We start from the raw sequence: 16,294 nt of genomic DNA on the forward strand, positions 1-16,294 counted from the left end.
TCGCCCATGTGAAACCACCATTAAAGTCAGAGGCTCGCCTCAGCAAAACTGTCTCCAGGGTGTTGAACAGCAGATAAACTGGCTCCCTGTACACGGACTTTGCTGTCTGTAGGCTGCTTGTTTAGAAGTGGTATACAGATTAAGGGCTCAGTAAGACAAGCACTTTTTTTTTTGCGCACCTATGTGTGTGAAAAAGAAAATGTGCTCCACGCATGTTAAAAATGCATTTGACTGTAGCTCCATGCCCATTGAAAACATGGAGAAGATCGCGATCCTCTGTCACAGCTGTGGCAGAGGACCGCAATGTTCTCCCATTGCGTTCAATGTGGTCGGCGCTGCAGACGCCCCATTGAAAGCAATGGGATGCAGGCAACCCCCACAGTGATTTTTTTTTTGGGGAAGCGCTTAAAATATAAGCTCTTCCCTTAAAAGCATCCCGAACTGCAGTAAAAAAAAATTAAAAAAATATACATTACCTTTCGATGCTGTCGGGGCTCCAGTGCATCTTCTCGCTTGGTCCCTGGCACTAACAGAGCTGATCAGGGGCACCCAGCAGTCACATGATTACTGGGTTGCATAGTGGAAGTAATACTTCCACTTTCACTCTTTAGTACATTGCGCTCGTTGATCTCTATGTAGCATGGAAAGGAGAAGGGAGTTTTTAACTGCCTTCTCCTCCGGGTCTTGAGCTGTGACTAACGGCTGAGAACCCAACCTGCTCTTCCTTGATTGCAGGAGCAGAAGCTTTAATCCCACGCGATACTTCTGCTATTGGATACAAAACCTAGTACCAAGCGCTATACAGTTACTGTGCTTGGTCCTTTTAAGGGGTTAAAAACAATACTTCACAGGTCAAATCCAAAAAAAGTATGGGCACTCTTTAACTTGAGTGTCTTCCTTGGTAGACAGTAAAGAGTATCAGGTTATTCAGTGAAGATCTGTTACCTTTTTAAACTGTCACTTAAATTGAATGATTCCTTTTTTTTTTGTGATATCCAGAACTTTTACAAGCACTTGGCACTAGACTTGGAGATGTAGTTAGGTTTCTAAAGGAGCAGATCCTCTCTGCACACGAGACTGCTCTGATAACTTCTAATGGATAGTGTAGTGACCTGTATGCGGTAATTACTCTGCTCTGTAAGCTTGCCATGATTAGAGTGTCAAAATCATATGTGAATAATTCATACAGTAATGCGCTCGCTGCTGCTAGACCTCCAGTCTGTCTTCAGGTGCCTCCTGTCCTCCCTCCACAGTCACGTCCAAACGATCGAATCCCTGGCCCAGCATCTGTGGTAGATGCTCCATTCATTTAATAGGGTTGATGGAAAAACTAAACACCTGATACTCAGTATCTGTTAAAGTGGATTTCCTCCTCACTGTGAAGGGTGCAGTAACCCTGCAATGAGGAAGACAGGGAATATGGGAACCCCATTCTTGAGATTGGTGGGGGTCTCAGCACTAAGACCTCCACCAATCAGTAAGTTATCACCTATCCTGTGGAGCATTGCAAAATGAGCATTGGATCATATAGATCACATTGGGTATTGCAATTAATACTTTTTATGTTGTGAGCTAAAACCATTAGTTTTGAAACCTCAAACCTGAAAAGTACAAGAACACCAAACTTTGTGGACCTTGCTGTATATGATTTAATCTACACATTAAATAAAAGAGCATTTTGCCAGTAGTGCAGGATTTCCATGAACTTTTCTTGTTCAAAATCCTACATTTCAGCAGGCAAGTTATTCCATAATTTTAGCATTTTGGCTATTTTGCTTGCAAACCACAATACGTTTTTCGGTATGACTGTACTTAAAGGGGTTGTCCCGCGGCAGCAAGTGGGGTTATACACTTCTGTATGGCCATATTAATGCACTTTGTAATGTACATTGTGCATTAATTATGAGCCATACAGAAGTTATAAGAAGTTTTTCACTTACCTGCTCCGTTGCTAGCGTCCTCGTTTCCATGGAGGCCGTCTAATTTTCGGCGTCTAATGGCCAAATTAGATGCGCTTGCGCAGTCCGGGTCTTCTTCTTTCCTCAATGGGGCCGCTCGTGCTGGATGCCGGCTCCTTGTAGCTCCGCCTCGTCACGTGCCGATTCCAGCCAATCAGGAGGCTGGAATCGGCAATGGACCGCACAGAAGCCCTGCGGTCCACCGAGGGTGAAGATCCCGGCGGCCATCTTCAGCAGGTAAGTAAGAAGTCACCGGAGCGCGGGGATTCAGGTAAGCACTCTCCGGTGTTGTTTTTTAACCCCTGCATCGGGGTTGTCTCGCGCCGAACGGGGGGGGGGGGGGGAGAAACAAAAACCTGTTTCAGCGCGGGACAACCCCTTTAAGTAATGGTTGGTTAACATAAGACAATCACAATAGTATACTGTAAATGCCATCAGAATTCAGTCCTTGGGGCTGCTGTTCAGTGTGTGAAAGGCCGCCTGCAGATGGCCGGGTTGGATCCCGCTGCGAGTATTTTCGCAGCGGGATCCAACCCGCGCCCCTGCAGTGAGCAGTGCGGCTCACCTTCTTCCACGTCTTCTCCTCTCTCTGAGGTGCCAGCTGCTGTGCAGCCGGCGCATGCGCAGAGCAGAGCCGTCACGTTGGGAGTGACATTTCTGTGCGGGCCTCTGCGAAACCCACACAGAAATGGAACATGCCGCGACTTGTTTTCCGAGTGTGTTTTTACGCCGACAAATCACGTCCGTCTGCATAGGATTGTGTTTTGTAATGCGGTCCTATGCAGGCAGGCACGGGGGAATATTCTGCGGGAATTTCCGCCCGTGTGCAGGGGGCCAAAATGGCATATTTCTCAGCTCTTGATTATATTCCGAAGTATCTTGTTAGCACAAGTAGCAGCAGTCAAATACAGTATATGCAGAAGGAAGAGTAGCAAAACTCAGAAGTGAACACTAAGGCCTCATGTCCACGGGGAAAATCAGATCCGCTGCAGATTCTCAATGGAGAATCTGCAGCGGGTCCCTCCTGCCCCGCGGACATGAGCGCCGAAAATAGCAATTTAAAAGCATTTACCTATCCGGCGCGGGCAGGGAAGGTCAGCTGTTCCTCACGGCCGGATCTTCATTTTCGGCCGGCGGATGAATTCCTGACGCCGGCGGCACGTCGCCGGCACGTCGTCGACGTGCCGCGCACATGCGCCGGGCACATCCGCCGAGCCGAAGCAAGGGAGATGCGGCCGTGAGGAAGAGCAGAGCTTCGCGGCCCGCTGCGGGTGAGTAAATGCTTTAAATTCCTATTTTAGGTCTCCCGCGGATCCGGACGGCTTCCATAGGCTTCAATAGAAGCCCGCGGGAGCCGTCCCCGCGGGAGACCCGCATGAAAATGGAGCATGGTCCAGATTTTTTCATGCTCCATTTTTTTTAAAATCACTTTTATTGACGATCCGCGGGTATTTATGTACCCGCGGGTGGTCAATGCATCCCTATGGGATGCGGATCCGCATGCGGGAGATCCGCTGCGGATCCTAAATCATATTTTCCCCGTGGACATGAGCCCTAAGAACAAAAAGTACCTCCCGGTATATAACAGATGTCTTATCTTTGTCTGAGAGTGAAATGGATCCAAAGCTAAAATATAGTAAGATTTCTCACTTCTGTCCCCTTCACTATATAGGCTCAAAATCTCACCCCACAGGACTACAACCTCCGGTGGTCTGGGCTGTCGGTAACAGTGGGCGAAGTGCTGGAGAGAAGCTTACCGCATGTCAGCAGGACTGATTGGCACCTGGCATTCACAGGCATGTCCCGGAAGCAGATGATTTACAGCGCCGCCAAAGCTCTTGCAGGAATGTACAAGCAGCGTCTCCCAGCAAGAATCCTTTGAAAAGCACCTAAATTGACTTTTCTTTTTATAGAATTTGTGGGGGTTTTTTTAGATCTAAAATTTAGACCAAACGGCTTGGAACAATAGTTTTCTATTGTTTAAAAGGAAACCCAAGAAGCTGCACAATTCCCTTCTATTGAGAGATCCAATTTTCTGTACAATCAAGAGGTTACATGTGTTAATACATTGTTAAACACCTGGAAATGTAGTGTCCCCTATACCTGCCTCCACCAACAATGTCTGCCAGTGTTCAGCTGCTATAGATAGAACCGGGTAGGCCAGGCTTATAAGCAAAGGATATAAATTATATACATCCTTCACTAGATACTGCATTTAAATTCCAGATATCCTTCCCTTCTTCCCAAGCTTTAATTTCTATATATGTCAGTGTGTATATAATACAATGTTTGTCTGTTCATACTCATAGTTGTAGATCATACAACCAGGGTTATATATAGTGGAAATGATTGCACTTTAATTGTCCATTTACTTTCTTAATTAATATTCAGTAGATTTTTAAAGGCAATAATCCTATCCAGGTAGGTGTTACAGAAAGCAAGGCACCCTTCTGATTGATGATCTAATGTCTGTAGGTTATAAGTGGACTTACAGCAGTGCTTGGAAGTTTGTGAACCCTTCAGATTTTTTCATATTTCTGCTTAGATTTGACCTAAAACTACATCAGATTTTCCCGCAAGTTCTAAAAGTTGATACAGAGAACCAAATCAAACTAATGAGTTGAAAATATCACACTTGGTCATTTGTTTATGGATGAAAATGATCCAATATCACATGTCAGTCAGTGGGTAATAAGTAGTTTGAAGGTGAAATTGGTCAGTTGTTTTCAATTAATGGGAAGACAAATCGGGTGCGAGTAGGCAACCTGTGTTATTTAAGGTTCCCTCCACATGGTCAATTGCAATATCGCGTTCGTGAACATGCAATTGACCCACGGATGCGAGGCGATTTTCAGGCAAAAATGCATATGTGAAAATACTCATCCTCTCGCGTGAAAGAAACCTTGCATGCGCATTGCATGGGCATGCAAGAGCCATATGATGCATTTAAGTTCCCATTGTAATCCATATATGAAGGAACACGAAGAGATGGGACATGCCACAATTTTTTCCCCCACATAGCTCGTGTATATGACTCCATTCAAAAGAATGGGTGTCATATTTATGCGTCTCGCAACTCGCAAATTTTGTGCCTTGTGAAAGTGGCCTTAAAGGAACGGGGATCTATCAAAGTCTAAACTTTACAGCACGTTTGTGGAAGTGTATCATGGCACAAACAGAGGAGAATTTCTGAGGGCCTCAGAAGAGCTGTTGATACTAATCAGACTGGAAAAGGTTACAAAACCATCTCTAAAGAATTTGAATGCCTCAAATCCACAGTTAGATTGTGTACAAATAGAGGAAATTCAAGACCATTATTACCCTCCCAGGAGCAGTCGACCAAAGAAGATCACGCCAAGAACAAGACATAAAGTAGTCTGCAAGGTTACAAAGGAACTCAAGGTAACCTCTAAGCAGCTAAAGCTCCTTCTCAGATTTAGCTCATGTTCATGAGTCCACCATCAGGAGACACTGAACAACAATGGTGTGCAGGGAGAAAGCCACTGCTCTACAAAAAAGAATACTGTCTGTCTGCAGTTTGCTAAAGATCACATGGAGAATCCAGAAGGCTATTGTGGCAATGTTTTGTGGACATATGAGACAAGAATAGAGCTTTTTTGGCTTAAATGAGTAGTGTTCTGTTTGGAGAAAGAAAAATACTACATTACAGCATAAAAACCTCATACCATCTGTGAAACATGATGGTGGTAGTAACATGGTTGGGGCCTGTCTTACAGCATCTGGCCCAGGACAGCTTAGCATCATTGATGGAAAAATGAATTCTGAATTATACCTGCAAATTCTAAAAGAGAATATCAGGACACGTGTCCGTAAGCTGAATCTCAAGAGAACGTGGGTCATGCAGCAAGACAACGACCCAAAGTACACAAGATGTTCTAGAAAAGAATGGTTAAAGAATAAAGTTAAAGATTTGGAATGGCCAAGTAAAAGTCTTGACCTTGATCCTATAGAAATGTTGTGGAAGCACCTGAAGTGAGCAGGAAACCCACCACACTGTTTTGTATAGAGGCATGGGCTAAGATTCCTCCAAGCCAAAGTACAGGACTAATTGAGAATTACCCGAAACGTTGAGATGGAGTACACAAGACATTGAAAGCAAAGATTCGCAGACCTGTGATATTGGGTCATTTTCCCTCCATAAATGACCAAATCTAATATTTTTTGACTCAATCGGTGCCCCTTTTTTTTCTACTTTTAGGACTTGTGTGAAATTCTGATGTAGTTTTAGGTCTAATATAAGCAGAAATATAATTCTGAATGGTTCCCAAACTTCCAAGCACCATTGTTTACCAACTGCTAACTTAAGATGCTATTATCTGAGACATTTCATCTCTATTTTAGTCCTCTGGGACTACATCATGCTGTTCATCACTCCTTTCAGTCCTGAGGGATTGCACAAGCATATGATCTTTGGACTGCTCCTTCACAACACATGTAGCTCCTCTTATCCTAATGTGTATATATGAAGCTATTTCTATCTGTCTTTGTTTCAATTAGAAAGCCATCAGTGCCTGCAGCTAGTCAAGGCTCTAATGCCCTTTGCATGTAGCAGGTTGTGTGTTGAACGCTTAAGGTCCATTTACACCAAACGAGCGAACAATGTCTAAGTTCGCTCCGGCAGTTTCCTTATACAGCAGATACATCGTTGGCCTGTTCACATTCATGTAGGTGACTGAGAACGACTGAACGATCATTATAGAAAACAAACTATTAGTTAACGAGCCAACGATTTTTACGCCTGTATAGAATGAACTATGAATGAAATGCAAATGATTTCTAGTTCATAGCTTGATCGGTTGCATTTACACGGAACGATTATCATTAATTTTCACTCGTTTGCACGATCGTTCTGTGGAAAAGGACCTTTTTAGATTTGAGGTCTTTGGTCAAGCTTCCAAGGAATCCAAAAATAAACTGATCCATTGCACCTCAGTGACCGAGATGATTATTTAGAGTGCCCCTCCCATGAGTAACACTGGCTCATCAGGGCAGCATATAGGGTCTTGGACTACCGTTGCACATAAACAGCGGTGCTGCCATCTTTGTTTGTCTGGGACCAGAGGGTTGCTTTAAGGGAAAGCTTTTGTTTTGGAGTTGTTCTATGGGCGGTGCAATTATCAGCTGTTAATGCTGATGGAAATCCTGCAGGACAGTCCTGCATGCTGTCAGAAAAGTGCAGCTGGAATTGACAGCCTGTATTCTGTTAATGGAGTGATCAGATAACAACCATCAGTTAATATGACCTTGCGGTCTGTTTATTCACATGTAAATTATAGGGGGACATGTCTCATAGGGCCCTTTTACACGGACTGACAGTCGTTCAAACGACTACACGAGTGCCGACGTCGCCACTAAGGTCTTCGGCGCTCGTGCAGAGCGTTTACACAGAGACTTGCCGCTGGATCATGGGCTTCACATCGAAGGTGAAGCGCCGAGCGGGAAGCGTTTACACAGGACGGGAAGCCACCTATTTAGCAATGATTTTTAAGCTGAATTAAAAGTAAGCTTAACAACCTGCGAATGACAAATGAGCAGTTTTGGGGTTTTTTTTGCATGTACACTGAACATTATCGCTCAAATCTGTTTATTTTAATAAATTGTGAGCGATAATTGTTACGTGTAAATGGGCCATGAAATGCAGTTTTACATGTCAGTCTTGGGTAAGTGAGTAAGATGCACTAAATGTAACAAAAGGCACAAGCCTCCTAATTTTGGCGTATCCTGTGCCGATCATGCAACACTTTCTGAAATCTGATGTATTTTTGCGCTTTCATTTTTTTTGCCAGCTTCTGGAGTAAATTGTATTGAATTTGATGGGATAAAAAGTAGTAAGGGCGGCATAAAAAGTCAAAGGGTTGCACATTTTTGTGCATGTGGGATTTGTGTAAACATTTGCAACTTTTCTACAGCAGGATTTTCAAAATTCTGCGAAAGACTCCTGTGGTGAATTTACTGTCCACAGAGGCCTGCGAGTTTATGCAGACATGACTCCTGCTTCTAAAGCAGTGACATTCCCTGCTTTACCACCCTTCAAAGTGAGAGCAGACGGCACACTATAGTAGATGAGCGTTCAATAAATGCGATGAGCACAGAGCAGTTGACAGCAGGGAATCCCTCCAGCATTAACCCTTTCCAATCCACTGTCTGACGTCGTAAGACATTATGATTTAAGGCTGTACAGCTCCGATGTTGGAAGACGTCCGTCAGGGTTCTCTTACTGTATATTGCCAGCCTCTCTGCTGTCGGAGCCTATCCAATGTATCGCCTCATGCAGTACTGACTTTAGCCAGCAGATAGCGCCGTTGTATAATGGCAGAAAAAGAGTAAGCCCCCTAGGAAAACCAAGATACAAATTGGATTGGAAAGGGTTAAATAAAAAAAAAAAAGGTTTTAATATTTGTTAAACATGCGGTACAGAGCAATTATTTCTATTGAAAAAATCCTACCTTTGTCCTAAAAGTAAGACCAATATACTGCATTCATCCAAATGTAGCATTAGGACACCATAACCAGCTTCTGCAGACTCCTATCATTAATCCCTACATGTTAGCGCTCAGTACGTGACTTGGAGATGTAGAGGCATAGCCAGCGGATTCCGCACAGAGTCCAGCATTGCAAGGGCCTGTTAGGTTTGCAGTTTATTTCATGAAATTAAAGGTAAAATATGAAACAAACCAATCTGTGTCTCCATAGTGGTTTAAAAAAAAAAAATTTAAATTGAAGTAAAATGTATGAAAAGATGAAAAATTGCGCCCCTCTCCTCCTATCTCGTGTACTAAAAATATTTCTGTACATGGATGATTATCATCCACATGCAGAGTCTGTGACTAAAGTTAAGGAAAGAAGATACATTCATGGCTACCATAGGGTTTTTGTTTTTGCCACTATTGCGACGTTCTACAATGTATACCCAGGTGATGTCGTTGTACATGGAAGAACTGGAGGATTCATTTTTGGGGGGTAAATAATACATCAAACTATCTTAAAATGTCGCGTAGGAAGAATTAACCTTTTTTTTTCCTTCAAATTTTTGACTATTCCACCCCCTCCCCCCCCCCCCCCCTTCAAAAAAAAAAAAAAAATTAATTAGCACTCCTATTTGAAATATTGAAGCCCCATGTGTCTCGAAAAGAACAAAACCTTTTAGACTAAGAAACTGGATGGGGGGTTGGAGGAGGAGTTCGCCTTTAGAATACCGCATTCCAAAAGGTGAAATTTTGCTCTGGGCAGAAAGACCTCTCTGGTCATGAAGGGGTTGATTTGATTAAACGAATTTCATTTTTAACAGACCCTGCATTCTCTGTATGGACACAACATAGTACATTACCCGCAGTTTACCGAATTCTTTGAAGTTGGACCCGCACAATTCTATTAAAGGGAATCCCTAAAATTAGAAAAGTCTGCTTACCTTTTCCTATAAACGGCGCCCCTCTTTGCAGGATGTCTGGTATTGCACCTCAGTCCTATTCAATTGAGTGATGCTTATTCTGCAAAAAATACTATTTTCTAATCCCAAACCACTTTTATTCATCGTATTAAAATATCCGATCCGTCTCTATCGAAGCTGCTTGTTGCGATCAGCCCTACTAGCAGCAGTGAGAGAGTTGTTACCTCTGTTGTCCTTCTGCCTCTAAAATATCATTTTAAATATCTCTGCTAGAAAATTTTGAAAAAAACTTTTCTAAAGATTTCCGGAAGCAATTTTATCAGGCACTTGATAAATGGTGTGTCCAAGTCTGCTATTACAAATGATAGCATCAGTGTTGTATTTCACTGTCCTTGCGAGAAACGCCGCACAAAGACTTTTACAGTCTTCACTTTACTCTCCTTTATATAGTGAGTCACAGTTTACATCTCATTGTGAACAAAAAGCCGGTACGACAGGGTGACTCATGCTGATAGCCCTAGCAAAAACGATGACTACCACCTGTCGTTGCCTTGGTCGGTCCCGGCCCCAACACTGAATGTCCAACTACAACAATACCCCGTGGTCCCGGTATAGAGGTTCAAACTGGGCTGATTCATTCTTTCTTTTTGTTTTTAGTTTGCGCAGTTTATAACACTGCTTTTCCTTTTGGCTTTGTAGACTTAGTACAAGCAGAGAAAAATGTTAACCCACGATACCCACCGGATTCCTTGAACCTCTTTAGGGTCATTTTATATGTTTTCTTAAAAGTTGATTCCCTGCGAAGACCCTTTTAGTGGGTACGGTTTAACTTTTCTATACTGAAGTGGATTTTCCCTTTTTAACATCACATTTTTAAATGATAATTCTAGTTTCAGTTCTGTTTTTCTAACTTCAGTTATTTGGCCAGTTTTTATAGTGTAGAGTGAGATTTTCTATTTGACGAAATAATATGCAGTTTTTGATGCTAATGCTCACATCACCACTGCGGGGTGAATATATTGCTTTGGTCTTATACACTAGTTTATGTTGCTGTTTAACCTAGTTGCCTAAATAAAGAAATGTTTTTACAATTTAAATTTGTTTCCAGTTTATTTTTTCAATTTGTATAATGAAAATTTGGGAGTATGTTGTAGCAGTATTGCCTTTTATGGCCGAATGCACACGGCCGGGTCGGATTCCGCATACAGGATCCCACAGCGGAATCCGACCCTGTGCCCAGCCAGTCAACCCTGCGTACCGTGCTGAAATAGAACATGCTGCCATTTTTCCCTCCGCAACCGGAAAATCGCAATTGATTTCCACTCGTGGACATGGAAAAGCGATTTTTCTATAGCATGTCTATAGGCAGTATTTGCTGCAGAATCTGGAGGCGGACGCCCGCTCTGGATTCCGCAATGCAAATACGCCCGTGTGCAGCCGGCCTAACAGTGCCATGTGGAAATGTTGATGAGCGTATAGATAAATTAGCACTTAAATACAAAATGAATACTGTATGGAACCGAGAAAGAGGGGGATTACATGGTAATTGATTTCTTTTTTTCCTATATTTAAAAGGGTATTTCTGCTTGTTCGGAAATTGGATAAGTTGGTGATTAGTAAAGAATTTTTCCAATGAGGTCCCCACCATTCCGAAGAGAGACTGTTGTGTTTTTCTAAGGAGACACTCCTGACTAGGGACTTGCAATACAGCCATATTCACACGACTAGAAAAATGGAGCTGTAGCTATAGTACTAATAAAGTGGTGCTGGGAAGGGGGAGTCTGAAGAGGTCAGTGCTGCTTACTAGCGCTGCAGCCCCATCGTTCTAGGAATGGCTGAAGGTTGCACCATTTGTCCCTAAATTCAAGGGACTCGAGTAATGCCAGGGATTTTTTTTCCATTCTTTGTACACTTCTCCAGAATATGCTATATGATGCTATATTATATAAAATAAGTGGGGAAGATGAAAAATTGAACATTTTAATTGCATCCATCAGTTAGTTCCTGTCAAGTTTTTGCAGGCCATTAAAGAATTTATTAAAACTGTTTTATATAATATGGCGTAAAAGGTTAAACTAAGAATTTTCTTTGTGTTCACACTTTTAACCCCTTAAGGCTGCAGCCTTTTTTCTTTTTGCCATTTACATTTTTTTCTGTCAACTTATAAAAAAAAATCCTTACTTGATCCAGTGATATAGCTACAGGAGGGCAATTTTTTTTTTGCGGGAAATCTTGAATTTTTCAATGGTACCATTTTGAAGTACCATAAAATGAATGGGAAAAAGCAGTTTTCTGGGACTTTTTTTTATTCAGCATTTACAGTGCAGTAACAATGTTCTCTTTATTCTGTGGGTCTGCATGATTATAGCAACACCAAATTTGTATAGATTTTCAGTGTAGTACTGCTTGCTTTCTGTTGCATTCTTTTAACCCCCTATAACTTTTTTTTTTTTTCTTCTTCTGTCAATGGAGCTTGCGAGGGCTCCTTTTTGTGGGGTGGCCTATAGTTTTTGATAGCATTTTGCGGTATGTACGGCTTTCTGATCACTTTTTTTTTGACATGGGGAGACTAAAAACACAATTCTGGCATTGCGCATATTTTTAAAATGGGATTAATAGTGTGATATTTTAATAATTTGGACTTTTAACTCGTGCAGCAATATCACCTTTTAAATGTATTTTTTTGTTTTATAATTCAAACTTTTTATTTCACTTTTATTTTTACATTTTTGTTCAGTCCCCCTAAGGAGCTTTAACTTGTGATTGTATGTCTATCATAAGGTGCCCGTTCCATACAGCCCTGTACAGGACATGTCAGGAAGGGTTAAACAATGTACCCTAGACTAGTAATAATGGGCTACTCCCTGTCCATACCCCCCCCCCCCCCCCCCTCAGGAGTATAACGGAACCATGGGACACCATAGCAAAACTTGGAATGTCCACGCTCTGCCAATACAACAATTAGTAGTGAGTTACCACCAAAAAATTTTTTCGGATCTGATTTTTGTATTGTGTGCCATGTGACCGGCCCCTAATGCAAATTATGCAAACCACGCTGTAGAAAAAACGCCAAAAGAAGAAAATCTAAAGTTGAATCTGATCAAAAATAGCTGAAAATGGCCATACTTACTGATGCAAAGACAACACCAGTTCCCAGCAGCATTGAGAGGCAAAATGCTACCACCGGTGTAAAATGCTGATCCCTATAGTCATATTCCTAGCCGCAGCACTTGCATAGAGAGGGCTGCAACCAACTATATGTGCCAGGTCAGAGGCCATGCTGCAGTTCACCCCTATATGTGACGTATAGGTGCTATTCTAAGACCACCTCATTTTTACAGTTCTGATCTATAAATCAAAAGGTTAACTTGTGCTTATGTTACAAATATAGCTCCGTAGGAGAAGACAGGTTTACTGAGAGTGATTAATGGCGAGCTAGAAATTCTATTAGTAAATGCTTTAGGCAGGACATCCAAACCCAAATAAAAATCGCAGTGGTGGCTGTCTAGATGCCTACCGTTAAAGAATAATCGTACTGATTAATAGCTAAGGGCTAGTAATAAAATAATTAATGGCTGTGAAGATTTCATCCCACGACATGTGCTTATTTGTGCTCAGTTATACAGGTTCTAGTCGAAAAGACTGATTCAGCGCCATAGCTCAATACTGGTGGCCTATATTGAAATAATAGCATACTTGAATTGGAAGATATGGATATGCTACATAAGTGTTTGTGAACTCCAGTCCTCATGAACCCCCACAGGCCATGTTTTCAGGATCTCCTATAGTAAGAACACTTGTGGTAATGTCTGAAGCACTGACAATAATTACATCACCTGCACAACACTGAGGACATCCTAAAAACATGGCCTGTTGGGGGTCCCTGAGGACTGGAGTTGGGGAACACTATGCTACATGATGGTATGGTGCTCAGGCCCCTTGGGACCCACGGATATGGATTTCAAAATTGAAGAATGGTATATGAGAAGTCCTGTAGGGCCGCTGCTACGACTGAAGTAAGGAAAGCGGACTCGCAATGGCCTCCTTCTGCTACGATAGGAGCAGATCATCCAGGAAGTCATCCACCATCCTCTGCAGGAGATTCAGATATCGACCCAAGGCGATCATGCCTAATTCCAACCCACACGTTCATGCTGATATTTTCTTTGTCTACTGGTTGGGCCGAGCTCTGACTGGTAATTTGCATTGTATTTGCCTTGAATCAGCATTTTACCATCCAGAATCATGGTCCCGCAATGATAGCATCAGCCTTAGGGCTCCTTCGCACGAGCGCTGTGGGCGTGCAGTATAGACGTGTGTGAACATCGTGGCTATACTGCACTAAAGATCGCGTGAACTGGTTAATTCCAGCTACTTGAAGTAGCCTGTCCACAAGATCCGAGGTGCGTGGTGTGTGTTTTTTTTCAGCTCCCATAGGAGTCTATGAAAAGCACGTGCCAGGAATAGGTCAGGTCTAAAGATGAGTGAGTACGCTCGGATAAGGCAGTTACTCAAGCGAGCATCGCTCTTCACAAGTAACTGCATTCTTGTCACCATTGGTTCCTACAGAAGCGGTTTCTGTGCACGTCTATACTGCACACCCACAGAGCTCGTGTGAAGGAGGCCTTAGACTGCTCTGTTGAATGGTTCCATGCATGTATAGTAGTGGAAGGAGGCCACTTTAAGTTCACTTTCTTTGCTTCAGTCATAGCAGCAATCCCAAGGGACTCGAAGATGCTGCTATTTAACTTTGCATTTGGGTTGTACTCTCTTACAGCAGCCACAACACAAAATTGAAATCCATATCCCCTAGGGGCCCATGCGCCATACCATAATGTAGCACCTCTATGTCTTCCTATTCAGGTACGCTATTGTTATTTCAATATAGGACCCCAGAGATATAGCTCTGGATCAGTGTCTTTGACTACACCCTGTATTCGTAGAGATGCTGCTTCTAGGTTCCAGTGATCATGAAAATGTTTCTGAAATGGAAGCTAGTTGTATACAGTTCATTACGTAAAACCACATCCATATGCCCCTTACATTAGGCACTCCTTGGGAATATTACATTTACTCAGTTATGACCTATTGCATGAGGCAAAGCAATCACTTTAGTCTTTTCTAGACTTGCGGATTCCTGCTTTTCATCATATCTTGGATACACAGGAAATAAGAAGAAATCTGTTTTATGAGTTGTAGTCAGTTTAATAATGTCTCAGCTTATCAGCAGTGCTCCTTTGTGCTATTTTCAGGAAATTGTGATTAGATGTAGACAAGTGCTTGTGTCTGACCAAGTCCACAAATGTCCAGGGAACGTCTTACTAATAAAGTAATACTATACATATCCACAGCACAGATCAGGTACAAAACCTACCAGCTGGACCCCCTGTCTGGTGGAGCAGAGTAAAGAAAGCTGTCGGCGAACTGCCAGGAGAAATGTCTGACAAAAGGGCACAAAAGTTGTGAAATGGCACAAGTAACTTCCAGAAGAAATATGCAGATGCTCCTCATGAAGTTCTTGTCTCTCAGGTACCTGTATTGACCATGAAAGAGGATGGGAATACCAATTGAGTGTAGGTCCAGGTGTGGCGTATCTGCTGCTTTCGGCCACATACCCACAGGGAAGTTTGATATCGGGCCATGAAACTCTTGTTCATGCTTGTGAACTTGTGATTTACCTGTGGATGCGAGGAGTTTTTCATGCAAAACTCCTTGCTTCAAATCTATGACGTTCCAATCCTCTTGGGCAAGTTTCTTTTGTGATAGAAGATCGGAAGTGTCTCCCATTAATTTCAATGGGAAACCTCGCATCACACTCCCATGTGAGGGCCATATGGTGCATTAAAGTTCCCATTGAAATTAATGGGCGATGCATTCCAAGGAACGCGAAAAGATAGAGCATGCCATGACTGTTTCCCACTCGTGTGTATGACTCGGTCCAAAAGAATGGGGTTCATATTTATGCGAGATTCATGTACGTGTGAAAGCGGCCTTACAGTACAAATGGATGAGGTTCTCATGTGTACCAGAAAATTTCTACAAAGAAATCAGGGCATGCTGTGGATTTTCAAATCTGCCATACGCTCATTCTTGTGTGAAAATGCACTAGATTTTACCCTCTGCAATGCAGTAAGATGAGATCTGCAGTGAAATCACAGTCAATCCCACAACAAAATCTGCATGTTAGGGCTTATTCATGGGTGGGTATTTTGTGCTGGTTTTGTGCATTGCAAGATGCACAAATATGAAGGATAAGAAGCACAGCGTGTCCCATCTTTTGGTGGTCTTTTGGAATGCCTTGTCCATGGTTTTCAATGGAACCTTAAAAAACATCACATGGCTCTCACAAGCAGTGGAAGGTGCATGCACGTGCGATGTGATGTTTCCCATTGAAATCAATGGGAAACACAATCCTCTGATGCGCATGAAAGACGATGTGAGACATTTTTGAATGATAAAACGCCTTGCATCAGTCTGAAAAACACATGTTGGCAATTGTGATATCGCACACGCCATTACGAATGTACCTTACATCAGGATTTTGAGAACTAAATTTCATCTGGATAACCTCTCTGGGTATTGTAGTCCACCCATTCCGCTTATTACGTTGTTTGCCCAAACTGAAACCGACTCAAGCTCTGATATGTCTTTCATTTACTTTGGTGCCCAAAACGATACACAATATTAGATATGTGGTCTGGCTAGTGATTTGTAAAGAACAAGGTTCTCATCACGTGCTTTATCCCCCTTTTGATGCACCCCATGCCATTGTTTGCCTTTGCAGCAGCTGCCTGATACTAGTTTCTTCAGTAAATTTAAATTTTACTATCAACTTAACCCCTTAGTGACGAAACCTGTTTGCGCCTTAGTAATGAAGCCAAATTTCAAATTTTGGAAATCTGATACATCACTTTAACATAGAATAACT

At 42.4% G+C, this 16,294-nt stretch overlaps 2 protein-coding genes across 3 annotated transcripts in view; one reads left to right on the forward strand and one right to left on the reverse strand.

The window, feature by feature from the left end:
• The window catches only part of PRRC1 (proline rich coiled-coil 1), a 28,767-nt gene extending 18,304 nt beyond the window's left edge, over positions 1 to 10,463 (forward strand). For both annotated transcript variants that reach the window (XM_066603143.1, XM_066603144.1), the window contains exon 9: positions 3,631 to 10,463. In XM_066603143.1, coding sequence (XP_066459240.1) covers positions 3,631 to 3,840 — 210 coding nt within the window. In that variant the 3' untranslated portion in view covers positions 3,841 to 10,463. The remainder of the gene's footprint in view (positions 1 to 3,630) is intronic.
• C5H5orf63 (chromosome 5 C5orf63 homolog) overlaps positions 1 to 16,294 on the reverse strand; it is a 287,813-nt gene that overhangs the window by 233,967 nt on the left and 37,552 nt on the right. The window lies entirely within an intron of this gene.

The sequence above is a fragment of the Eleutherodactylus coqui genome, chromosome 5, assembly GCF_035609145.1.
Source record: "Eleutherodactylus coqui strain aEleCoq1 chromosome 5, aEleCoq1.hap1, whole genome shotgun sequence".
Classification (NCBI taxonomy): Eukaryota; Metazoa; Chordata; class Amphibia; order Anura; family Eleutherodactylidae; genus Eleutherodactylus; species Eleutherodactylus coqui.